Raw genomic sequence first — 26,257 nt, 5'->3', positions numbered from 1 at the left:
AGCAGAGACAAAACTGAAACGTGAAAATGAAAAGGCAGGCAGACAATGCAAACGAGAAGATGGAAAAGAGGACAGAAAACATCCAAATCTGTGGAGAAAGAAGATCAGCGAGGGCAAACCACTAGCACGTGAAATGAAAAAGCAGGAAGAGATAAAAGCCATGGGAAAATAGAGAAAACCGGCCATGCACAGAGGGGAAAGCAGCGAGGAAGCAGGGAGCGGCGGCTTGGTTTCTGCGGTGAACGTTTCCTTCAAGAGAGGTTTCTCGTAGCTTGTCTGTGACCTTCCTCCTGGTGCACTTCTGTGCCTGCTATCTGCAGTGCAGGCTGATTGATGACAGCGGTGCTCGGTGGCACAGCGTCCCTGCATGCCTAGCAGGCGCTGACATCTGGGAGGCATCTAGAGGAGAGCTTCTCCTGCAAGATGTTCTTTCACTTATGCTTTATTGATATGAAAAAAAATCATCATTCACCAGCCAGAGCACCGAGGTGGTCTTAGCATCAGCCAGCAGGATCCAGCAGAGACAAATCGCTTCTAATTCTCGTTGGAAAGAAGAGAGGCAGCAGGACCACAGGTGTGGGCATGTTGTGTTTTTTGGATGCCAACGCTGCATTGTTTTTGGAGACAAGCTGGCTGGTTTGGCAGGCTGGAAATACACATTTGTGGCAGTCTGTTTCACCGGTTCCTGTGGCAAGGAGAGCTTGCAGACTCCTAAAAGGAATGGATCTCACCTCACGTATGGGCGCGACATGTCCACATCCCTAATCCCAGGACACCAGCGGTGGACAAGGATCTGATGCAGACACAAACTCCGCAAGCATGGCTGAAAAAGAAAGACTGGTTCCCATTGGCTGGGGACCTTCCGTGAACTATGGTGTCTGAGGCATTTGTTGACTCCTAGGGGAAGGCTTCCGCTCTAGGACCCAGCAGGCAATGTCAGATGGAGGAGAGCCTGCCAAGGGTAATTCCTTCTCCTTGTGTATCTGTTCTCGTCGTTGTGCATGGTCTTGGCACGCCTTGCAGCTTATCGCTTCATGTGTCTTGTCTGTCCAGAGAGTGCAGCCAGGTATCTCTCCCAGAGGGCTGCGGTGGGCTCTGCTTGCGCCCTGCCTGGTTTAAAGCAGCTTTTAATGGAAAGATAAGGAGGGTGATGCTGACGCACAGGGGTTGTGTATCACTGTTGATGTATATGCTGTAAATTGAACAGTACATGCTACTTTAGTAACTTGTTCTCATTAGCATGCTGGAGGCAGTCTTCCCATTTTGTAAGCTCTGACAGTCGTCCTTGCAGAAATGGTTCATGGTAGACAGATATTGAGGGAGACCAGCCTCTTCCCAGGTCTGTAAGCTCACATTTCCTGTGGACAGAGAGGCTGGATAAAAGTAGATAATATGTCCAATCGAGGGGTCGTCAATGAGGTAATGAACCACACAGGGAAATGACTTATATATTTGTGTGCCTTTTTTGTAGTTTTCCAGCTGTGCTACAGATGTTAGTCTTCTCCACTCTACATGGAAGAGTGTGCCTCCTTTTTCGCAAATATTGTTTCCACATGTTGTTTGTGCAGGTGGTTGGGGTATCACCAGGACGGTAGCTTGTGTTTGCTTTTTGGCTGCTCTTCACCCTAGTGACCCTAGTATGCCCTCTCCAGAGTCAACAACATTAGAGCAAGTGCCTGTGAGCCATACCTTGCAATGCTTACAGTCAATTAAGGTTCATTTCATTTTCAGCCACAAACGCGTGGCCGGCTTCTGCATACTCGTTTAATTCCAAACAGCAAATAGGATGAAGCTTTTGGCAGGATCTTCATAACTGGTTGGGTGAAAACCACTGGCCTGAGCCTGCTTCACAGAACGTTGATGTCTCATGTTATGTGTATTTGTATAGTGCACAACTCCCCTGGGGGGTATCCTGGCGCTGAAGCACGAGCTGTATGGGCCGAGCCAGGATCAAGGCTAGGTGAAGAGCCAGGTCTTCAGTTTCTTGCCGAATCCAAGCACTAAGAAGGAGGCTTTGATGTACAGGGGATAGAAGTGAGGTGGGAGAAGTCATGATCGAACAAATCGTCACTACACTACTGTGTGGGGCATCACTGGTGTACGAATAATATCCACCTTGTGGTAACTCAAACTTTCAGAGAGAGGAGACCCCCTTTATAATAAGATACAGGAAACCAACAGAACATGGACTTTTAGGAAGATGAGGCACAGTTTAGTGAGCCAGTGGGTCTTTTTATCTCCTGAATATCTCTTGGTCAAATCTTGTGTTGCATGAATGTGTCCCAAACGAATCGTAGGTTACCTGAATATCCCTGGGTCGAATTGTATGTTACCTGAATGACTCTTGGTCGAATCGTGTGCTACCTTAATGCCTCTGGGTCGAAATGTGTGTTACCTGAATGTTTCCGGGGTGAATCTTGTGTTACCCGGATTTGTCTGAGGCGAATCTTATATTACCTGAATATCTCTAGATTGAGTTGTGTGTTACCTGAATGTCTCTTGGTCGAATCGTATGTTACCTGAATGGATAGGGTCGAATTGTGTGTTATCTGAATGTCTCCAGGACAAATCTTGTGTTACTTGAATATCTCTTGGTCAAAACATGTGTTATCTGAGTGTGTCCTAGATGAATTGTATGCTACCTGAACATCTCTGGGTCGAATTGAGTGTTATGTGAAAGTCTCTTGTTCGAATCTTGTGTTACTTGAATATCTCTTGGTCGAATCGTGTTACCTGAATATGTCCAAGGCTAATTTCTTCGTTAATAATGACACATGCTTTTAAAGTTCCACCATGAGGCTAGCAGGGCATAGTCTATAAAACAAATTCTAGTTATAAATTATTCTATAAAACAAATTATAATTATCAATTTTTTCTAAATGGCTAGAGACTTATGTACGCACACTAAGTGAACATTCAGCTATTGTGTTTCACATAAAACATTTTTTTACTGAGCAGTTAAGCTCTTGTATTTATAACAAGTCCACCAATTAACAATAATGCCAGAGGTAACACATATAGCACCTGATGACATCAAGGGTTTACTGGTTTGTCTCACCCTTCGCATCGCTTCAGCCACCTACTAGCTGCCAAGGAGCTAGAGAACAGCAAGGAGTTAAAGTGCACGAAGCACTTAGAGCTCATGAAATGCTCTTTACTTTGTGTTCCTGCTCCTGGCTCCCAGACACCAGAAAGCAGGTTTGCAAGGGCAGAGCAGGGCGTCCGCGTACAGTGATGTGAATATTTCATGGCGTCTGCTTATTACCTCAAGCCTTTCTGTGTTCATGTGGAATGCGAATAAATGGCTTTCCCCATCCACCAGTTCCTCCAGCTAGTGCACATCACCTCCATTTCCCTTACCCTCCGTGCTGGGTCACCTTACCACATTCCTCCAGAACCCACAGTCTGTCCCGGACAAGGATGATTCAATATCACTAGTGAGTCCAAACTGTGTTCCAGTGGTTTGGTGCAGAATTTTTTTACAAAATTGACCACCTCGCTAAAGATTTTGGAACACAGACCTTGAGTTTTGCAGGAATGGTACAGTGCAACAGTGGCGTAGCGTGGGCGGGGCCACAGGTGCGGTTGCCACAGGCGCAAAATTCTTAGGGGGCGCAGGGACATTCTTAGGGGCGAAAATTTGAAAAGTTGCAGTATACTTGCCTTGCCCCAGGCGCTGGCAGCCCACGCTACGCCCCTGCATGACAGAAAGCTTTGACCTCACTGTGGCGAGCCGAGATGCACAGCCCTGTGTCTGAAAATACATCACACAGGAAGTCGCTACTTTCTCCAGCCATGAATCTCTGAGATATGAAAGGAGCCCTGGGGTAATATGTCGCTGCTGAATAATTTCACAGTGATCCATTCTCGGCACAGCTGCTAAACTGCAGCTGTCTCCCATGGGTCCCCTTCGTGACTAGTGATGTGAGATGTCGTGCAGTAAAATGGCTACACGTCCAAGAAAGATGGAATTGTTTTTAAATTGCATTTACACCTTTTTGTGCCCGTCTCTGCTTTTCTCTTTTTAAGAGGTTTTTCTGATTTTGTTCTTTTTGCCCATTGTATGTTTGAGGTTTTATGTAATAAATAATTTTGTATTATTTCGCGGAGTGTCTGGTGACATTTGCAACGTTTTGCACTTATTGCACACTGAGCCACCGTGTTTGTACTGTTTTTGCCTTATTGCTGAATTTGATGTGTTTTACTTATCTGTGGAAAGTGTGTTTTTTTACATTCTTTTGACTGAAAAATAGAACTGACTCACTGTAACCTCCCGTGCCACGAGGCCAGTTGACAGCTAGGTTTGTACAACATTAACTTTTGAACTTTAGCTCAGTGGTTCCCAAACTTTTTATTGCTGAGGACCCCAATTGAGTTACTGCTGGAAGCCGGGGACCCCCAAGCAATTTGTATGATTTAAATGTGAAACATTAAAACTGTAATTCGAAAAAAATAAACACTCGTGTGCACATCAAACAAAAACTAGACTTGAATAACTAAAGATTTTAGTATTTTTATATTAAAAATATTTGCAAAAATCGAAAAATCTTAATGCGAAGGTTGGTGCTGCATCTAGCGACTAAGTTTTCATTGGTATTATTTCGTTGCCCGAGGCTCCTCCTCCTGCCAAGGCTGGACTGGAAACCTAATGCTGCTCTGGCAAATGTTGTCAGACTAGTCCCCTTACAGGGCACACCAAGTGAGCCTGACCACTACAATGTGTCTTTGGGGGGCTCTCCCCATAGAAAAGTTGGGGGCAAATGGTGCATTTTACAAGACATTTGACATTATACATTGAATTGTATTAGCTTTTAATGCATAGTAAATAATGACATTATTATGCACCAGGATACAACAATCTTTTGCTAATCTCCAGTGATTGACAGTCTCCAATGATTCCCTCACTACTACCCTCCAACTGTGCCTCTCATCTCTCCATAGCACATGTATTTAATTTATTTCATAGCACCTCTCCTACCACTGTAGATCAGTTAATAGAAAATGTTACATAAAGCAAAGGGGACTACAAGGTGTAGGATTCGCATGTCATCCATGCTGGTAGGTGTTTTTTAACACCTTGACCGCAGCGCGAATTCCGCCGCGGTGCTGGTGATTTATTGAGTGGGTGGCGTTCTGATGGCCCCCGGCCGTCCTCCGCACACGCCCACTGTGACATCGGGTGGCCGGGGGCCATCCGACGCATGGAAAGGGTTAAGGGTGCTTACTCTGGAGAAGCACAAACTCAGGATTCAGAACATACCACAGGGGTTAGCGTTGACTTTAATCATAAGGATTTATTTCTACCCAAATAAACCATTTTAGCAGCATCGGGATAATCAAAGACTGGGAAAAAGCACATAACTTACTAACTTGTACCATGCAGTTTGCATGCAGCTCTTTGACGGTAGTTTATAGCTCACTGTGCTAGATTATGATTGGAACTTGTGAACTGCACAATAACAAAATAATCTCTGTGGCAAAAGCAGGAACCCACTGAGCTATGCACAAAACGAAATACTGTTTTTAATGCATGGTAGACATTCTTTGCAGCAGGCTTATTAACCATCTGTACTTCCTTAGATGAATCAAATCTGCCACTGGACAAAACCTCCATCTCTCTCCAGCATGTACATTAATCACCAGAGTTATCTTGACACTTTTATTGCTGCCCAAACACTGTTCATTATACAAGCAACTTTGCAGTGCTTTTAAAACTGCTGTCTGCGGACCCCCTGGGAATGTGTCACGGACCCCTGGGGGTCCGCGGACCCCAGTTTGGGAACCACTGCTTTAGCTCATTAAGATGCATGCGTTGCAATAATCCATCCTTGACAGAATAGGCACATTTACAATTACCCCTTTGTCTGGAAAAGGGAAAATACATTCTGCACTGTGAGTGGGACTTTCATCTGATGCTAACTTATTTTGACTACTTGAATCCTCCAGCACAAAAGGAACCCCTCTCATTTTCAGATGTTTCTCAGCTTTTCTGAAATGCTGTAACACACTCGCATAAGTCTACATTTTTACCAAATTGGTGCCACTCCTATTTCAGTGAAGAACAAGGCTTGCCAACTTTGAGGATCAGATCACAACAGATCAAAAGACCCTCTGCATGATTCTTTTATTAGTTACACATTCTACAAGGAGTTGTATTCTGCAAAACACAATTCTATATGTACATTATTTTAAGAATAATGGCTTCTGCATTCGTAGCCATTTTGATAACTGGTCATTTTTCTGCCGTAATTTTGTTTAAAATAATAAATGGCACAACATGCTTTGGATTTGATTACTCCTGTGCCTTAACTACAAACAATTGAAGGTTATATTACATGTAGCCTGTCTGCAGGCAAAGACTAATGTACCAAATGTAATTGCAGTTTAAGCTGCATTTGTGACTGAAGTTGTGCCTCTGAGCAGGAGGTTGTGCGTGCTGGGGCATTGCAAACTGCAGGGGCAGAAGAGGCCTGGCAGGGAGGATGCCTGTATCATTCCTTGTTGTGTGGAGGTGCATCCGATACCAAATAACAATCTGGAAGTGTTTAGTAAGGTTAGTGGATAATATATAATGCCTCTTTCTCAGAATACAGTCACATCTATGGCATTTTTGAAAATTCAGTGGGTTTGCGGCAGTGTCAGTGCCTATTTTAAGCTTCTGGTTTCCGGTAATCAGCTCTGGCACTTAATTATCAACACCAGCACTTTTCATGAGCACCAGTTAAGGACACATTCATCTATGGTAGGCACGGGGAGATTAAGTGATTTGCCCAAAATCACAGGATGTTGAGCCAACGCCAAGGCTCAAACCTGGTTCTCCAGCTTCAAAGTTGGAAGCTCTGACCATTACGCCACATCCTCTCCCCACTGTCATGGTTAGTGGTTGGTTCCGTTTTAGTCGGTGCTAACAGGAGAAATGGGCGGGTGCAAGCACCCTCCGGAAGAGAACCCTGGCACTTTTTTTTTACAAATTAACCACTGGGCAGTGCCCATCTTGCCAGGGATGGGAGAGGTGCAGTAGTTCACTATTAATGGTAGTCAGGGCCGTACTATCCATAGCAGGCACCGGGCATTTCCCCGGTGGGCCTCAAGGGTGGGGGCCTGTTTTGGGACCCTGGGGTGCCGTTTTTGTAACAGGGCTGCAATACCGGCCTTTGTAACAAAACCGTCCGAAACCGGCCCTGGCAAACAACTCGGCCGCACCCCCAACCCCCGGGGGGCCAGTTGAGCACTTTGCCAGGGCCAGTTTGGGTTCCTAGTCCGGCCCTGATGGTAGTAGCAGTAATAATAATAACAATAATGGGTAGTGATCCAAAGTCTTTCGTAGGAGCTCGACGCAGCTGTGCAAATGATGTGGCAGCCAATTACTAAGGGTGTTGAGTGTCGATTTCCAACTCATGTCTTTTTCTACCACTCTAGATTTCCTGTGTCTTCATCTCACTCTTCCAGCAACATTTTCATCCCTGATTTCTCCCTTTGTATCTTTTTTCCTCCTCCTTTCTCACATTTCTGCCCTGAACTGTTTTTCTCTGGATGAAGGTCTGATGATGAAAACTAAGTCTAGGTCTCCAAACATAAAGGCCAGTTTCCACCAGCTGCAACCAACCACCTGTACAAATTAAGCCTTCTGAATTAGAACTCTGAGCGTTTCAGCCCCTTTGAAGTGACTGCTGCTTGCAAACTATTGAGATTATTTGTGTCCAAAATGAAAACTATCTAGGGATTAACGGAGAGCTGTGATGGGATGATGGACAGAAGCCTACAAACCCCATCAGTTTTAGTGTTCTGGTGTGCTAGTAAGGTCACATTGAGCAGTCTATAGTTCTTGGACTCTTCTAAGTCTCCACAGTGGTTAGCACTAGTATTAAAGTAAGCAGCCACTACAGTGCTTAATTTGAGTATGTGGTTTCCAGTGCTCAGCACCAGCACCTAATTGCCTGCACAAGGGCTTATGACAGTCTGCCACATGGTGGCGCTGTCTGGTTAATTTACGTATGAGCACAACAACATGACTAATACCTGCCTCCCAAGCCATTCTTATAGCTTTGAGGGCCTGGAAGAGTATAAATTGTCACACTTGTACGAGTGTGATGGTTACTAGCTGTTTTTGCACTCTCATTGGCAGCATGGCAGAGGGCAATGTGTGGTGCGAGCTGCAGTGGCCTCCCGACGAGAGCCCCAGCACTTATTCTTTTACAAATTAAGCACTGAGCCATTGTGCTAAATTTTGACAAAACCTGGCCTATGCAGGTGCTCTTTTCACTGATGAGAGTCCAGGGCAAGAGGCAGAGGTTGGCCTCCTCAACTGAAGCCATCTTTTGAGACATCTTACTGTACCCCACAAACAGATGCAGTCGCGGGTTGCATTTCGCCCGCTGCTGTAGAACACTCTTGACTGCGTAAGTTACCTGCCAGTGGGAGGATCTTCACTCAGATCAAACTGGACATCATTCCAAGACCGCTCCTACTGTTCTGCTGGGACGGCTTTCTTTTATTAAATTAGCGTCTTTAAGGATATCCAGGTACATCATCAGACATAAAATATCAATTAATAATAATAATCCACATTTGTAAAGCGCGAACAATCACCCGTAAGGGTCTCTAGGCGCTGGGGGCCGTCGGGAAGATTAAACAAGCTATTGCCCAGAGTCACATGGTGCTGGGCTAATCTGCCGCCGGCGCCGGGGATCGAACCGTGATCCCCAGATTCCGGAGGCAGTCACCCTGGCCACGGCGACCACACCTCTTCCCTTTCACACTGGCTGCTGCGCCACACCTCTTCCCTTGAATTAAGAAGGCATCAAAAGCAAAAATGTCAGCAGTTTTGCATTTGAATATTTGATTTATTTTGGTACAAAAGTCTGTGAAAAAGCTCTAATGTTGGGGGGGGGAAACAGAAGGGCAAGGATTCGAAAGGTAAGGAGTTCATATCTTGTGGGATCTATGTAAGAAATGAAGAAGCAGATGTCCCGTATTTTACCCTACCCTGTGCACAGGGTCATTTACTGATTGATTAGTTTGGCTTTTCTGGAAAAGCATTAACAGTGCCGTTAAAAGAAAAACCATGAAGTCAACGGTGAAAAAGAAAAACAACACTGGAAGGGGAGCATGGCTGGGAGAATATGCCCAGGGAGGGGTTTCCGGTCACCTTCTCAGAAAACAGTGCAAAGAAACAAAAAAGCACAAAACACGTAGTTCCCAAAAAATGAGATTTGAATAATAAACGTGAAGAAAAATCGAAACGAGACTTATTGATAGTTTTACAGCAATTACTTTTCATATAGAAACATGCCTCAGAAAGCAGCAAGTTCTCTCTGGCACTTGAGTTGCGCAATTCCTATGGTGTGGTAGACATTGCTAACATGGAGGATTTGTTGAGACATAACACCATCATCTTTGGCTTATTCATTCAATGATCTTTGGTCTTCAACACTAATTCTGCAAATGCTAAAGAATGACCAAAGTCGAAAAAACGAAATCACAAAATAAAATGATGGACGGAGTGTTGAAACTTTTCCCCCAGTCACAGATCTGTGTTTAATCCATCGTTATTTTGCGCGCCACGTCACCCCAATTTGGACACTTGCTTCCAGTCTAGGTAGGACCTGGCCTGGCAGTTCGGGTTGGACTGTTCCCATGAGGAGCAGGGCCAGGAGTGATTTGCACAGGGCTGGGTCCAAACCGGGGTGGCATCGTGAGCAAAAGAACCATGGATTTAACTCAGATCTCTCGATTGGAGGTGATGGTTTGAAAAGTTTCAGCACTCCACCCATCATCTTGTTGTGTTTGCCAAAGTCCATAAAAGGCTGTAGTTAACAAGCATTTGCAATGCAATAGGACTTGCATTTACGCAAGACCTATTGCATTGGAAACGGGAGTGTGAGCGGGGGCCAGGGAGCGAGAAGGAACGAACAATGAGATGAGGGGGCAAGAACGCACGGACTGCGGGTGGGGAGAGGGGGGAAGGCACGGGAAGAAAATAGTTGCTGTGCAACACTCGAAGTAAAGGGGCCAGAAGCCTTGGAAGGATACAAATGACGACATAGTCTTCATGAGGAGAGACTAAGAAGCCTAAAACCAATCAGAAGGCATCATTTAGGGCCTAAACCAATGAAAAAGATGGGTGGAGGGTGGGCGGAGCTTCCACGAAGCTTCCACACTATACTGAATACTGCATGCCTCGCAAAGCGAGCAGCGCATGTGCCGCAATGCTAGGCTCAACCTAAAAAGGGTGAGCTTCCAGCTGGTAGCGTATGGTTGGTGTTGCCACTCCATAGATCTAGAAGTGTATTCAATCCAGTGCTTAATTTGAGCCGGTGCTTTCCGGTGCTCAGCACCGGCACTTAATTGGTTTCCGGTGCTCGGCACCGGCACCTAATTGTCAACACCATACTTAGAACAGTCGACCACATGGTGGCGCTGCTCATCTAATTTAGAGATGAGCAGAACAACGTTTGTTTAGGAATACAGTATACATTAAAATTGCTAATACCTGGTTCCCCAGCCATTCCTTTAGCTTTGGGGACCTGGAATAATCTGAAATGTCGCATTTACATGCAAGAGAGATGGTTAGTAGTTGTTTTTGCAGTGATGACAAAGGGCGATGGGTGGTGCAAGCTGCAGTGGCCTCCTGGTCAGAGCCCTGGCACTTAATATTTTACAAATTAAGCACTGATTCAACCTAGTCATTTACACAAATACCAAACCTCTGCTATCGAACAAGGGAAATCCTCATCTAGGGAGGGACATTTAATTCAATTAATTGAAGGTAAAATCTTCATTCATATAGCTGATGAGCTTGCGAGATATCGCAGTATGGGGCTAGAATCAGTGCTTAATTTGTTCAAGTGCTTGCATTTATTTGGCAACAGCACTCATTTGTGGGGACTTGGACTTATTTTTCATCTTTTGACTTTAACTCAGAGGAAGAGAGTGATGCAGAAGGGGAGACAGAAGGAGAAAAAGAAAGCTAGGAAGACAGTGACAAAGGGAGAAAGAAAGGATGAAAAAGAACCTGCAAGAGTGACCTAAAGAGACAGAAAGTGTGGAGTGATGTAGAGTGATAGACGAAAGAGGCAAGAGGTGGAAGCAAGACTGAGCCGCCATTTTATTCGGCAGCCTCACCATTTGGTAGTTCCAGCAACAGAGCTACTAAGAAAAACTCTGCACCCATGATCTTATTATGTTTTTGTACAAATTAAGAAAAAAATCGACTGGACATCTTAGAGTCAGGTAAGCAACCCATAGAGTAAGAAGGTAAACGACTCTTGAAATGGTGCAGTGACCCGAATGCAAAACTATTCAGGGGAAGCGGAATGCGTGTGGTTTACTAAGTTATCTGACCGTTTTAAACACAATACTTGTGCATAAGTATATAAAACTGACCTACTCCTGGAAAAGCAGTATCTACAGATAAACGTGGCCCCTCACAGGTGCCCAGAAATTGCAGCTGATGGAGAGGCCTCAGGAAATGGTCTGGTGACTGGTCACTGCAGATAGCAGGATTCTGTTGTTTGCACTTTCCCCTGAGTGTAAAAATATTCTATTGTATATAGATTGTTCTCTGTTCACAATGAGCGTCTTTTAGAGCTGCGCTGAGTTGAGCGCCATGTGACTCCGGCTCGCCTTTTAATTAATAGCCTGTGGACAGCTCAGGATGTGGCTGTGTACCCACTCTCCACTGATTAACCAGTGTGCCTCAGTCCTGCTCTGAAGCCTGGCCTCTCAAGATTGAGGCGATGGGTCACTTTGAGCGTGCCTTTTGCAAGCTGCGTTATTAAATTGCAATTTAGGGGCATATTTGGCAGTGCCGCGCTCTGACATTTTCAAAACATAGGGATGCGGTGTATTCACAAGAATATGGCACACCCTTGTGCTTCCCCTAGTGCTAGCATAAAAAATCCTGCCGCCATCTTACAAGGGTGCCTTCGCTGAAGGGACGATTGTTTATGTGCAGGAAGAGGCACCTTCCTGCACATAAACAATCATTAATGGCAATTTGCACCTTCTATGTGTGCTGCAGAATGAAAATGAGGAGAAATTAATAATTCGTCCTCTTTGCACCATTCTAATGCCTGGTATTACCTGCCTTTAGTTTTTGGCGCTGCCTCAGCTTTGTAAATCTGGGGCAGTGTAAAAAAGCAATGGGTGTTGTGGTGGAACGCCCACAGTAACGCCCATTGCATGCTCCCTTGCCGCAGAGGACTGAGGCGGAAAGGGGCATATATAGAAGGTGGCGTATAGCCGGGTCTGGTGGCTCAGTGGACTAAAGCAGCCACTGCAGGGGCCTGTGTTCGACTTCATGGTCACAGGTTCAAATCCGGGCGGGTCCACTCAGCCTTTCATCCATCTGAGGCCGATAAAATGAGTACCATTGAGTTGGGTAACAATAAACATCTGTTATTCAGCGCCAAGACACCTACAGGTAATCATGCGCTTTACAAATACACCTGTTATGTTATGTTAAGCCACACAAAGTGTAAATATGGAAAATGGCACTGTGCCCTGGAGCGTCCAAAAAAGTGACGCTCTGGTGGTGGTGAGGGCTTGTAAATATGCCCCTTAGTTTCTATAACTTGGGTGCATCTCTTGGGAGGCAGACACCTGCCCTGTTAGTTCTAGCCTAATAATACTGATTTACATAAGACTGATCACCCTTGGCAGGCTTCTCTACCACATTGAGCTGCATTTTAGTTACGGATCACTAACTTTCCACCTATAACAATTGACAAACCTAGTGATTTCACGCTCCCTGCTGATATCTGGCGTGAACTTCCGGCCACAAGTTTGAATCTTGGAAAGACCAGCTCAACCTTGCATCCTTCTGATGTCAGTCAACTGACTTCCATTAAATCTGATAATAGTGACGTATAATTACCGGTACTTGGACATGGCAGAAGTGGCGTATGATGGGTTATAAACATTGTTTAGTATTATTGAACTTTAGGCTGCAGATCGTGTGCATCTTTGTTGAAGAATATGGAGGTGATTTATTATTCTGCGAGAACTTCAATGTGCCTATTTGTTTTACTCGTAGTAATTATCCTAAGTTTTATAAATGTATTGACAGCAGTGCAAAATCGTACATTTTTTAAAAACTTGTTTCAAACTGTTTTAGATCGGTCACTCATTTGATTAGTACACAGCTATTGCATTAAAAATGTACATTTCTGCAAGGACCACAAAGGTCGCATTTTTCGCAGATGGGTATCAATGGTCAAGTTGCTATAGTGTCTCCCATTTTCTGGTAATCAGTTTGAAGACTTTATTTCTGACAAACCCAAGGACTGATATTTTGCATCTCACAGTGTGCTTTTTTATTCTAACTGCAGGAACCTAGTACCAAGCGGGTCAAGCCACTATCCCGAGTCACATCGCTAGCAAACCTCATCCCTCCTGTGAGGGCGACGCCACTGAAGCGCTTCAGCCAAACACTCCAGGTAAACATCAAGGATGTTATGCACATGTTTTACTGTGATGTTGAACAGCACGAAAATGCATACATATAATATTGTAGGTGTATTTCCTTGCAACATCTGGAAGCTACAGTGGCGGCTGGCATGTCCCGAGGGTGGTAGTACATAAAAAGCCAAAACTTACCTTTTCTCGAACGCAACGTCCTCCTCGATCCTTCTTTCCTCGAGACGGGCAGCAGGCAGGCTCCCGTCTCCCAACACAATCGTGGCGGTGGTCTCATGCAGCATGAAAGCAGCTCTAGGATTGATGGGAGCGGCCTACATCGGCGCACACAAGAGCACTGGAGGCCTTTGCTTTCTCTAACCCAGCTGAGAGCGGGGTTAGAGAGGTTCAAAATGCGCATGCCTGGCTGGCCGCCGCAAGATGGCCGTCCAAAGAGACATGTACATTTTAAACTCAAGTGCATATAGCTTACTACTGCCACTCAGCAGGAATTTCCCCGCCCCATCATGCTGCTCAGTTCGGGACCGGTCGTTGCTGAAAAATAAAATGGTAATAAATAAACTTTATTACCATTTTATTTTGCAGTTCTGGCCTAGCGCTTTTGTTTGTGGGGCGACGCTCCTCCGCTCAAACGGAGGAGCCGCCCCTGGAAAACAATCCCCAATTACAGGGACAACATCCTTGATAATGATATTCCTGTCAAATTTAAACTGTTGTTAATACTGCTAATAATTAGGTCTCGCCTGCAGACAGCATTTAGCTCAGTTGTGAAAACCATGGGGCATATTATCAAGACAGGCGAAAAAATTATGTGAAGGACATCTTACATGGGTTCAATTGGAATTCCATAGAGCATATTATCAAGCCCAATATCGCCGTTTTAGCAGCAGTTTTATGCCGCTAAAGCGACGATAATTTTAACGCTTGTCTTGATAATATGCCCCCATATTGGGGACAGCACCAAAACCTGCAGTGGGCTTTGGGTCAGCCCATTGCTTACCATTGGTGGCTTTCTTGTCACTCTCCTTAGATTGCTTCTTATTCATTGGATTTCCTTCCTCCTCTTGTATTTCTTCTTCCCCTAGAGCATAGCTTTACTACCATCCATTTGATTGGATGACTAATCTCCTTCCACTGCTCACATTCGGGGAACTGCTTCTTCGTTTTTTTCTCACCACTCTATGAGAGGGCCTGTGTCTGCTTTCTCTGTCTGATGATAAATCTGCAACACATCTCACTTTAAAAGCCTGTCAGGGTAGTGCCACTGGTCCACAAAACAATTTATCAGACAGAAATGCTTCTCTAAATGAAAGCAAAACTAAGATAATGCTTTTTGCACACACAATGAGAATGAAGCCTATTTTGAAAGTCAATGTATATGATCTTAGCCTCATATCTGAGAGGTCAGGCTTTTTGACAACTCTCCTCCCGTGAGTATTTTCCCAATTTAGCTGGAGGTCAGGTTCAATTTTAACAGAGATAAGGAGGCCAGATTGTTAAGAAATGTTGGAGAATGTGAGACCAAAGAAATTGCTTCTGTGACACAGGGCCGGACCATAATCCTGAATGTATGTATTTTCAGATTGGAATCCATCTTTGTGTCACAAGTTTTGGTAAAGAAGTTGAACACTGACATAAAATGTTTCTTATTGACCCAAGAACCGTAATATTGGCATCATCTAAAAAGTGCTTATAATTGTAATTGCATTTATTTAGCGCTTACTACGACTGACAAGGCGTTGAAGCGCTTTTTAGGTGAATAGCACGCTACTCCGGAACCCAAAAAGGATTAGTGGTGAATTAGTATAGGGAGACATTTTAAGTTAATTTGAGAGGTGGACATATGAAATTGTTATTTGGATTGAAAAAGGATAGTGGAGGGTTAGAAGAGGGAAGGATTTGCATTTATATAGCACTTGCTATCCCTGATGAGGTGTCAGTGTTTTTCGACTGGTAGCACGCTACTCCAGAACCCAAACAGGATTAGCGGGAAATTAGTATAGGGAAATATGAAATTAATTTGAGTGGTGGACATGTTAGAATGTTAGCCTGATTGGTCAATTGTATGCATCCATTATAGATCTATTATGTGAGGAATACTACTTATACCAAATAAAATTCGCCAGACACAAGAAAATATAATTCACAAATAAGCCTCAATCAATGTCTATGGATGAATGAACCCCAAAAACGTCTTGTAGAACCTCCTCGATTTATGTAATCCTTGGCCAAGTTTTCCTAAACTCATCTTGAACATTCTTAAATTCTCTGCCTTTGCATCAACCTTTAATACCTTTCCAAAATGTGAACATTTGGTGCTGACTGACTAAGAATGGTCAACGCTCTGTCCTATAAATAATGTCAATTTTTAATGAGGTTCTTATTGAACTATAAATATGGAGTCACTGTTGCAGATTCCCGAATACATTTGATTGGATTTTTCCATAAGAGTGAGGTTTGTTGCTAAACATTTTTCACTGGAATACTTGAAAATGAGTACAGCACATTTAATTAAAGTACCCCTCGCCTTTCTTGAGAAAACTATAATTTGTTGCCCCCGCCTCAAATATTTCCAATGCTATGCTTTCCCTCACTTGTTAATGTTAGAGATTGCTTGCCATAGGCATTGGATTAACCCTGTCATTGAAAATGATCAATTGCCTGCACTGCAAACACAACTGCACTATAGACCTCCTGCACTGCAAACACAACTGCACTATAGACCTCTGCACTGCAAACACAACTGCACTCTAGACCTCCTGCACTGCAAACACAACTGCACTATAGACCTCCTGCACTGCTAACACAACTGCACCATAGACCTCCTGCACTGCAAACACAACTGCTCTATAGACCTCCTGCACTGCAAACACAACTGCACTCTAGACCTCCTGCACTGCAAACACAACTGCACTATAGACCTCCTGCACTGCAAACACAACTGCGCCATAGACCTCCTGCACTGCAAACACAACTGCACTATAGACCACCTGCACTGCAAACACAACTGCACCATAGACCTCCTGCACTGCAAACACAACTGCACCATAGACCTCCTGCACTGCAAACACAACTGCTCTATAGACCTCCTGCACTGCAAACACAACTGCACCATAGACCTCCTGCCATGCAAACACAACTGCACTATAGACCTCCTGCACTGCAAACACAACTGCACTATAGACCACCTGCACTGCAAACACAACTGCACCATAGACCTCCTGCCATGCAAACACAACTGCACTATGGACCTCCTGCACTGCAAACACAACTGCACTATAGACCTCCTGCACTGCAAACACAACTGCACTCTAGACCTCCTGCACTGCAAACACAACTGCACTATAGACCTCCTGCATTATGGCATTGGCAAGGTGAACCAATCCTGTCTACCCACAGGTTTTAATTTAGGGGTGCATTTACACAAGTATTCTTTGTTTCTTTCTTGCTGTATATCTGTTCTACTCATTTCACAACACATAATAAAACAGCAAAGTATGGACAGCCGCGGTGGCGGCACAAAAAAAGGGAATATTTTTACTAGTCGACTTTTGAGGTTGAAGGTGTATTTAGCGTGACTGGAAAAGAGATGCCTGTTCTCCCAGAGGCCCATAAATCTCCTCCTGGGCTGCAGCAGAGCACCAGCTGGCCTGACTGAAAGAATATGGCCGCATCAGTTCCAGTCTGAGTCCTGTGGAAAGTAAATTAAGTCTGGCCAAACGCTCTCCTTTAAATGCTAGCACTTCCTTTACTCACTGCTTTAGACAGCTGCTATGCTCTTTCAAGTACTTGAAACCACTCCCCTGTGTTATGGTTCAGACGGATCGCGTGAAGTAGGCTGATTAAATGTAGTTTAGAGTTTTCTGTGTGAAACGTGTTTAAAAACATGCCTTTCACTCAGTTTGAAAGCATGGTTTAGTTTCGAGATATGTTAAGGGATACACTCTTCTATTCCTCCTGTATTACCTCATATTGTGGTGCTTGTATGTTCCTTTCTTTATCCTGTATCGATTAGTGATAAATGTGTGGCATGGCCCTCTCTTTCTTCTCTGTAGTTTTGTGGTTCTTTGGGGTGTCATCCTTCCTGCTTTGCTATTGTGCGGATTAGTGATGCATGTGTGGTATGTTCCTCCCTTTCTGCATTGTAGAGTAGTGCTAGTACCCATGTGCTGTGCTAGTTCCTTTCTGCTGTGCAGTTTAGGTATATGTGAGATGTGTTTTTTCCTGTCTGCAATGCAGATTAGTTATTGGAACAGTTTTGTTATTTACCTTTGTTTATGCGAGTAGAATAGTGGTGCATTTGTGTTATGTTACTCCATTTCTGCTGTGCAGGTTAGTGGTACGTGCTTGGTATGTTCCTGTCTTTCCTCTGTGCAGGTTAGGGGGGCGTTGGGGCATTTTCCTTCCTTTCTTTCTGCTGTGCAGTTTAGTGATGCATGTGTGGTATGTTCCTCCCTTTCTGCTAACAGTGTTAGTGAACCCGGTTGTGTGTGTTTATTTCTTTCTACACTGCAGACTGGTGATGCTGTTGTGGTGTGTTCTTTTCTTTCTGATGTGCATATCAGTTGTCAGTGAGTAGTAATTTTCCTCTTTTCTGCTGTACAGATTAGTGGTACAGTTGTTGAATGTTCCCTGCTGCTGCTGCACTGATTCTTGGTACATTGTGGTGCGTTCCTTCCTTTCCCCTGTGTGGATTAGTGGTAAATGAGTGGTACGTTACAGCCTTCTGTGTAGATTAGTGCGATTATGCTACATTGTTGTGTATTCTTTCCTTCCTGCTGTGCAGATTCGTGGTGCATGCAGCATGTTCCTACATTTCTACAGTGCAGAGTAGTGCTGCCTGTGTTATGTTCCTACATTTCTGCTGTGCAGATTTGTGGTGCATGTGGTATGTTCCTACATTTCTGCTGTGCAGAGTAGTACTGTATGTGTTATGTTCCTACATTTCTGCTGTGCAGATTCGTGGTGCATGTGGTATGCTCTTACATTTCTTCTGTGCAGATTTGTGGTGCATGTGGTATGTTCCTACATTTCTGCTGTGCAGAGTAGTACTGTATGTGTTATGTTCCTACATTTCTGCTGTGCAGATTCGTGGTGCATGTGGTATGCTCTTACATTTCTTCTGTGCAGATTTGTGGTGCATGTGGTATGTTCCTACATTTCTGCTGTGCAGAGTAGTACTGTATGTGTTATGTTCCTACATTTCTGCTGTGCAGATTCGTGGTGCATGTGGTATGCTCCTACATTTCTTCTGTGCAGATTTGTGGTGCATGTGGTATGTTCCTACATTTCTGCCGTGCACAGTAGTACTGTATGTGTTATGTTCCTACATTTCTGCTGTGCAAATTTGAGGTGCATGTGGTATGTTCCTACATTTCTGCTGTGCAGATTTGTAGTGCATGTGTTATTTTCCTACATTTCTGCTGTGCATATTTGTGGTGCATGTGGTTTGTTCCATTCATTTCTACCGTGCACAGTAGTACTGTATGTGTTATGTTCCCACATTTCTGCTGTGCAGCTTTGTGGTGCATGTGGTATGTTCCTATATTTCTTCTGTGCAGATTTGTGGTGCGTGTGGCATTATGGTCCTACATTTCTGCTGTGCAGATTTGTGGTGCATGTGGCATGTTCCTACATTTCTGCTGTGCAGATTTGTGGTGCATGTGGTATGTTCCTACATTTCTGCTGTGCAGATTTGTGGTGCATTTGGTATGTTCCTACATTTCTGCCGTGCACAGTAGTACTAAATGTGTTATGTTCCTACATTTCTGTTGTGCAGATTTGAGGTGCATGTGGTATGTTCCTACATTTCTGCTGTGCAGATTTGTGGTGCATGTGGTATGTTCCTACATTTCTGCCGTGCACAGTAGTACTAAATGTGTTATGTTCCTACATTTCCGTTGTGCAGATTTGAGGTGCATGTGGTATGTTCCTACATTTCTGCTGTGCAGATTTGTGGTGCATGTGGTATGTTCCTACATTTGTACCGTGCACAGTAGTACTGTATGTGTTATGTTCCTACATTTCTGCTGTACAGATTTGTGGTGCATGTGTTTTGTTCCAACATTTCTGCTGTGCAGATTTGTGGTTCATGTGGCATGTTCCCAACATTTCTGCAGTGCAGATTTGTGGTGTATGCGGTATGTTCCTACATTTCTGCAGTGCAGATTTGTGGTGTATGTGGTATGTTCCAACATTTCTGCTGGGCAGATTTGTGGTGAATGTGGTATGTTCCTACATTTCTGCTGGGCAGATATGTGGTGAATGTGGTATGTTCCCACATTTCTGCAGTGCAGATTTGTGGTGTATGCGGTATGTTCCTACATTTCTGCTGGGCAGATTTGTGGTGAATGTGGTATGTTCCCACATTTCTGCAGTGCAGATTTGTGGTGTATGTGGTATGTTCCTACATTTCTGCGGTGCAGAGTAGTACTGTATGTGTTTTGTTCCTACATTTCTGCTGTGCAGATTTGTGGTGCATGTGGCATGCTCCCAACATTTCTGCTGTGCAGATTTGTGGTGTATGCGGTATGTTCCTACATTTCTGCCGTGCAGAGTAATACTGTATGTGTTATGTTCCTACATTTCGGCCGTGCAGAGTAGTACTGTATGTGTTGTCCTTACTCTGGTGCACATTAGGGATATATGTGAAGTGTGTTTTTTCCCTGTCTGCTCTGCTGATTAGTGGTTGGAACAGTTATGGTCTTTTTCTTTTCTTTCTATTTAGCAGATTAGTGGTGTTCGCTCCTGCGAATGGAATAAAGATTTTACTAATCCTGTTTTAGGTACTTCAGACCTTCCCACAGGACCAAATCAATGAAGCTGCACCCTGCAGTTTTAATGACTTTTGCTTACACAGAAAAAGGCAGGGGTTGTGTACCATGCACAAACATGTCTGGTAACTTATTACTGTTCCACGTGATATTTTCTCACTTCTCTTAACACCTTGGGCCAGTGTGCTATGTCTGGCTCCTTCCTAGTCAGTCTCACACTTTCCAACACATTCTCATTCTTGGCCAGTCCCACTTGCAGTTCTGGATTCAGTGAAAACTCACTCTTTAGAAAATCACTTTTCTGTTAAAACACAGCATTTGGGGTCATGTCATGTCTTAAAATACCAATCCAGAAAACACTTGGGTAGCAGACCTGCAGGAACATGTCTCGCGCACACACACTTGCAAAGACATCGGGTTTGCAGCATGTGGGCAGCAGGAGTGCAAGCTTCTCACACATACAGTAGTGCAGAGTAACAGCCCAGGCAGGACCAATGCAAACTTTCAGGCTTTATTGCACAAGCGTAATCCTGTATCTATCCAGATTATCGGGTTACATTTGGGCCACATTATGTTTTATGGCAGAAATGCCACCCAACAATGCACAGTCGCAAGGAAAAGGACCACAAGATAATTTATTCTGGTGACCTGATAATGAAAATGGGGCTTTCATAATGAAAAATAGTGCTAAATCCTCTCACTTATCGCATGTAAAACATGTATTTGTTGCAAGAATTATGTGTGCTAAGTGAAAATTAAAATAAAGCAACAATGCCCATCCGTATCACAAATGTGTAGAATCTTCACTGATATACTTCTGGTCATCCTGGTTTTACAGAGCTGCAAACTATTTCGGCGCATACCTCCGAAAGTACGTTCATTTATAATTATGATGAATCAAACCTATAGGTCAGTATAAATACAAATATGAGAAACACTTGCAAATGCATTGCAGCGTTGTGATTGGTTTGGGGGAGCCTGAGTGCTTACTTCTCCGTTCTGGGACTCTTCGGAAGGGAAGCAGGGGAGAAATACGGCCGGCCGAAGAGGTAAGTGAGTTTTTTGTTTTTATCAACCCCTGTCCCTCCCCTGCCCCGCCACCCCATTCACTGCCAGCCGCCACTGTGTTTCTGTAAACTGTTTGAGGAGCCACCTATACATTTTGTATACAGTTAGGTATATTGGTTCTGGAGAAGTCCTTGTATAGATGCAGAGGGTGGTAAACGGCGTTTACTTAGCATGCGTTACTTCGCATGCCATTACTACGCGGACGTTAGTACGCACGCGTTTTTAGTTCGTATACCTTTCCTACGAAAGTCGTAACAGCGACTTGCGTTAGGGAGTGGAAGGTGTTGGATTTAAAATCCAACACCTTCCCTAGTGTCCGCATAGACTGGAGTTGGAATAGTAAATTATACTATTCCAACATCCAGCACCCCCTACTGCGATTCGTTGTTCCGAATTGCGTAGGAAAGGTATGCGAACTAAAAACACGGTCGTACTAACGACCGCGTAGTAATGGCATGCGTACTAAACGCATGCGAAGTAACGTCATATATTCTCGGCGGGTAGTCCATTTAAGCTGTTTTTGACTTACTTTTTAAGTGGAGCAGTTAACACTCTTTGGGTAGAATTCCTCGCCCTAGTGGTTTGTAGCACCTTACAAAAATGCTGCAGATAAGTACGTTTACAGAGACATTGTAATGCAGTTTGGGCAGAACATTTTATAGTGCATGTAAAGCTCCATGCAGTGTGTTTGTGTGTGGGGGGTGCGTGTGTAGCGCACCTTATACTGCTCTGCTTTCATAGTGTTCATTATAGTTCATAGAGTGCTCACTGTAGGGTCAATCTAGATCTATTTTGTCTGGTGAATGAGTTAGTGAATGAGAAAGTGAGGCAGTAAAAGCAATTATATTACATACTACACCACTACGCACTAAAATGCGTATCACGCTGTTTGTATAGAGATCTGCACATGGCGTGTAGTATACGACTTGCAGTCTTTGCTTAAAAATCAGATCCCTACTGGGGGAGGGGGAGGTGCGAGGTATAGTTGTTGAGGTTGCAAAAAGACATTGAATGCTCAACGCATGTATAAGCAGCATCCTGTATAACTGCAAATGCCTCTTCATATATGGTATGTCATATTTGAATTTTTTTATAAAATAAAAATATAATTAAAAAAACAAAACAGTACCATGCATTGTTTGTAGACTGAACCTTACTGTTTCTTGTTTCTAAAAGAGTCCTTACTTAACATTGTCTCTGCAGAGGGTTTTTATGCTGATTTCGGACAGCTTCATTTGTAAAATGATAAGTGCCGGGAGCAAAGTTTGTCTCAGACTTCCACAGCCTGTGCTGACGAATTTCGAAATGCCAAATACCAAAGCTGCTTAGCCTCGACTCCACCTCATGACTATTTCTTCCACCACCATAAACTCTCTTGCCTCTTTATTTCACTCTTGCGGGTTCTTTTTAATCTCTGCTCCCTCCCTTTGTTACTGTTTTTCCACCTTCGTTACATCCTCCTTTCATCCTCTCTCTTACTTTGGGTCAAAGTCTGATGAGGAAAAGTAAGTGCTGGTCCCCAAAAGTGAGTGCAATCACTGGTGCAAATTAAGCACTGGCCTGATACAATGACTAGAGCTCTGCTAGTTCGTACAATCTTCTTGCAGTGCTAAGCAATGATTTTATATTTTATTTATCGGTTATCTTTGTGCATTTTTGCTTAAATTGTTTGTATGGGGCATCTTACACTTTATGCCTGCAGCTGTCTGCTCTGTTTGATGGACACCTTTGTAATGTTGATTAAACAGTTGTATACACTTCCTTACAATGTTTGCATCCTCCTCCTTGCAGTCCAAAAATGCAATCTTTGCATGGCCGATGCACTGCCCCCTAGGATGTTTATAATGGGTTACCTATACTGTTTTCATTCTGCTTATTATGCAGTGTGTAAGGGACTCATGTATTTTTATTCCTGCCATACTTATGTTGGATAGAGGTCCCAGTTCCTTTTCGGTAGAATTTATTTCTGTTGTTTTCTTTATACTATATTGTATTTTTCTACAACACTTTAAACTGTATGCATAATGCATTTTTTTGTTCTTCTTATACTATTTCTATATTCTTACACCGGGAAGGACTTTACACTTTATGTATAGGGCTCCATATATTGTATATGTAGGATTTTGTTGCCTCTACACTGCGTCTCACATTGTTTGTTGAGGAGATCATACACTACTTGTAAATGTCTCCTAGGGTTCTTTGAATGTGTTGGTAAGAGTCCCTATTCCACTTCTGTAGTAATCCTTGCACTGTTTGTACCGTGCTCCTTGATAATCAGTTGTTCTCTCTATACATTGACTCATTCGTTGTTTTGTAGTTCTCCTTGCACTGTTTATATGTGAGGTTCTTACTTGCAAAGTGCTCCCTATGCTGTAAATTTAAAGGAAGCACATTGTTTGTATATGGTTCCTTACACTGTTTATATATAGGGGATCCTTGCCAAGTTTGTCTTGTGATTCTAACACCGTTTGTGCAGGTTGTCTAAACTGTTTATAGAGACGGCTTTATACTGTTTATAAAGGGTTTCTTATGATTAGGCCCCCCAAATATGGAGCAATATAGGGCCAAAGTCTGCAATCGAATTGGTTGAGTTTTCTGATGCAGAAAACGCAAGTTACACTGCATAGTATGCAAGTAAATGCAATACAAGTGGCATACTAGGATGTAGCTGACAGTTTGTCACACTTAGATAGTGATTCGTTTGAACATTCATGGATTCCTAGGAAGGAACTTTACATAGTGAACAGCGAGCAAATAAAGTGGTAGCCACCAACATGTACAGAATTTTTGCAATAAAGATGGTCTCCTTTTTAGGTCGAGGTCTACCACACTGCGCAGCAGTCTGGTTTGCTAACCACAACTTGCGGACTTTCTGAAAGCTTCCCAGGAAATGCATTGCATCCATTGCTAACCAATAGCTTTGTGTTTTATAACCCACATTTCCTTGTTTTCTATTTGCTGGCTTTACTTGTTTTTGGCTGCCCAGCTTGAGTTCGTCCCTCCAGTGAAGCTATTCTTAATTGGTGTATTCTTCCACGACTAGCTTTCTTGTCACATTTGTTGTGCATTCAAAGACTGAGTTAAATGCAGGCTCTGTCATCTGAGGAAGCTTGGTGTTTACTTTTCTTTCTCTGATGTCAAAGTGAGAGAATTTATGGGACAATCCTGTTGGGGACCCATATGTGAGGAGAGGCTGTAGGATGTTATTTTTTGTAGCACACAACAAATTTTAAATGTCTGTAAATGAACTGTTCAAATATTTCAGAATATATCAGAATTACTAAAGCACAAATGAAGCAAATGTTTTATATTTCTGAAGTGTAGTGGAAACACATATTTTAATCGGATCAAAACAAATCAATACACTTGGTGATGCCATTTCCACACATTATCATTTGTGCGCTGTGTAGTCTGTGCAAATGCAATGGTAATTTCAATTGAAAATGTGTTGTCTGTAATGGCAATGCGCTACCACTTCATGCAGACTTCAATCTACTCAAGTCCACTCTACTCCTTTCCACTCTACAACACTCTACTTCCTGACACACTATGAATATCTACTCCCCTCTGCGCTACACTACTCTACGCCATTCCACTCCACGCCTTTCAACTCCACTCTACACCACACCACTGTACTCTTCCTGCGCCACTCAACTGTATGCCACTCAAGGCCAATTCTACTCTAGACCACTTCCAATCTATGGCACTCTACTCACTCCACTCTATTCCACAATATTTTATGCCCCTCTGCTCTACTCTACTGCTCTGCACTCTACTTCCCTCCACTCTAAGCCCCTTCATTTTACACCCCTTCATTCTACGCTCCTCCATTTTATGCCCCTCTGCGCCACTCTACATCACTTCACTCTAATCCAAAACACTCCACTCTATGACACTCCACTCTCCACTCTGTCATTCCACTCCATTCTACTCTACTACATTCCACTCTACAACACTCTAATCCACTCTATGCCACTCTATGCCCCTACACTCCAGGTCACTGTACTCTATAACCCTCCATGACACACTACAACAGTCTAATTTACGACACAGCATCTATGCCACTCCATGACTCTGACACTACGCACTCCACTCTACGACACTTTACTCCATTCTATGTTAAACTACTCCTCTCTATGGCACTTTACTCTATTCTATGCTACGTCACTTTATGCCCCTCCACTCTGCGTCACTCCACTCTATGATATTCCACTACAATCCAGGACTCTCCACTCTGTGCCTCTCCACTTTACGCCACTCCGTCACTCCACAACATGACAGGATTTTTCTCAGTTTAGGACTCCTAAATGCCTTCTGTGAATACCGAAAGTCTTAAAGTTAGGATTTTTCTCAGTTTAGGAGTCCTAAAGTTAGGAGTCCTAACTTTACTACTCCTAAACTGTGAAACATCCTAACTTTAAGACTTTCGGTATTCACAGAAGGCATTTAGGAGTCCTAAAGTTAGGACTCCTAACTTCTGTGAATACCGAAATGAGTAAGTGCCTTCTGTGAATACCAAAATGCGTAAGTGCCTTCTGTGAATACCAAAATGGTAGTAAGTTTAGGATTTTGTCTTAAGTTAGTTCTGTGAATCGGGCCCCTAGAATTTGGCCACTCCATGGGGTACAAAGGTGTGCATGTGGCAGCAACAGAGCAGCACAATCAACTACATGGTACACGCAGTCAAACAAGTAGCCCAGGTGGTCGTGGTGTACAGTAAGCAGTCACCATAGTAGCTCAAACTGTCAACTGTATAACACAGACAATAATAATATTGACCACTGGTATGGCACATATAAACTGAATTGTTCGTAGGCACCTGAAAGGGTAACCAAGGCAGTAACAGGCATAACACAGTCTACCACAACAGTATCACCGGGTAAGATAGACAAAGACAGTGGGCAATATGTTCAAACTATACCATAACAACCATTGGAATATTATGGAAGGGTGGTGGTACGGTTATCTTTTTACTTTTTATTATTGCAAGTATATCA

At 43.5% G+C, this 26,257-nt stretch overlaps 1 protein-coding gene across 4 annotated transcripts in view; it reads left to right on the top strand.

Annotated features, from left to right (window-relative positions):
* ARHGEF3 (Rho guanine nucleotide exchange factor 3) overlaps positions 1 to 26,257 on the top strand; it is an 898,185-nt gene that overhangs the window by 762,435 nt on the left and 109,493 nt on the right. For 3 of the 4 annotated variants that reach the window (XM_085624661.1, XM_085624662.1, XM_085624663.1), the window contains one exon: positions 13,332 to 13,439. In XM_085624661.1, the coding sequence (XP_085480787.1) occupies positions 13,332 to 13,439 (108 nt within the window). Of the gene's footprint in view, positions 1 to 845; positions 962 to 13,331; positions 13,440 to 26,257 lie in introns of those variants that run through there. The other variant, XM_085624664.1, reaches the window with a different exon arrangement.

This window comes from Triturus cristatus, chromosome 9 (genome assembly GCF_964204655.1).
Source record: "Triturus cristatus chromosome 9, aTriCri1.1, whole genome shotgun sequence".
Lineage (NCBI taxonomy): Eukaryota > Metazoa > Chordata > Amphibia > Caudata > Salamandridae > Triturus > Triturus cristatus.
This window is presented reverse-complemented; position numbering and strand designations above follow the sequence as displayed.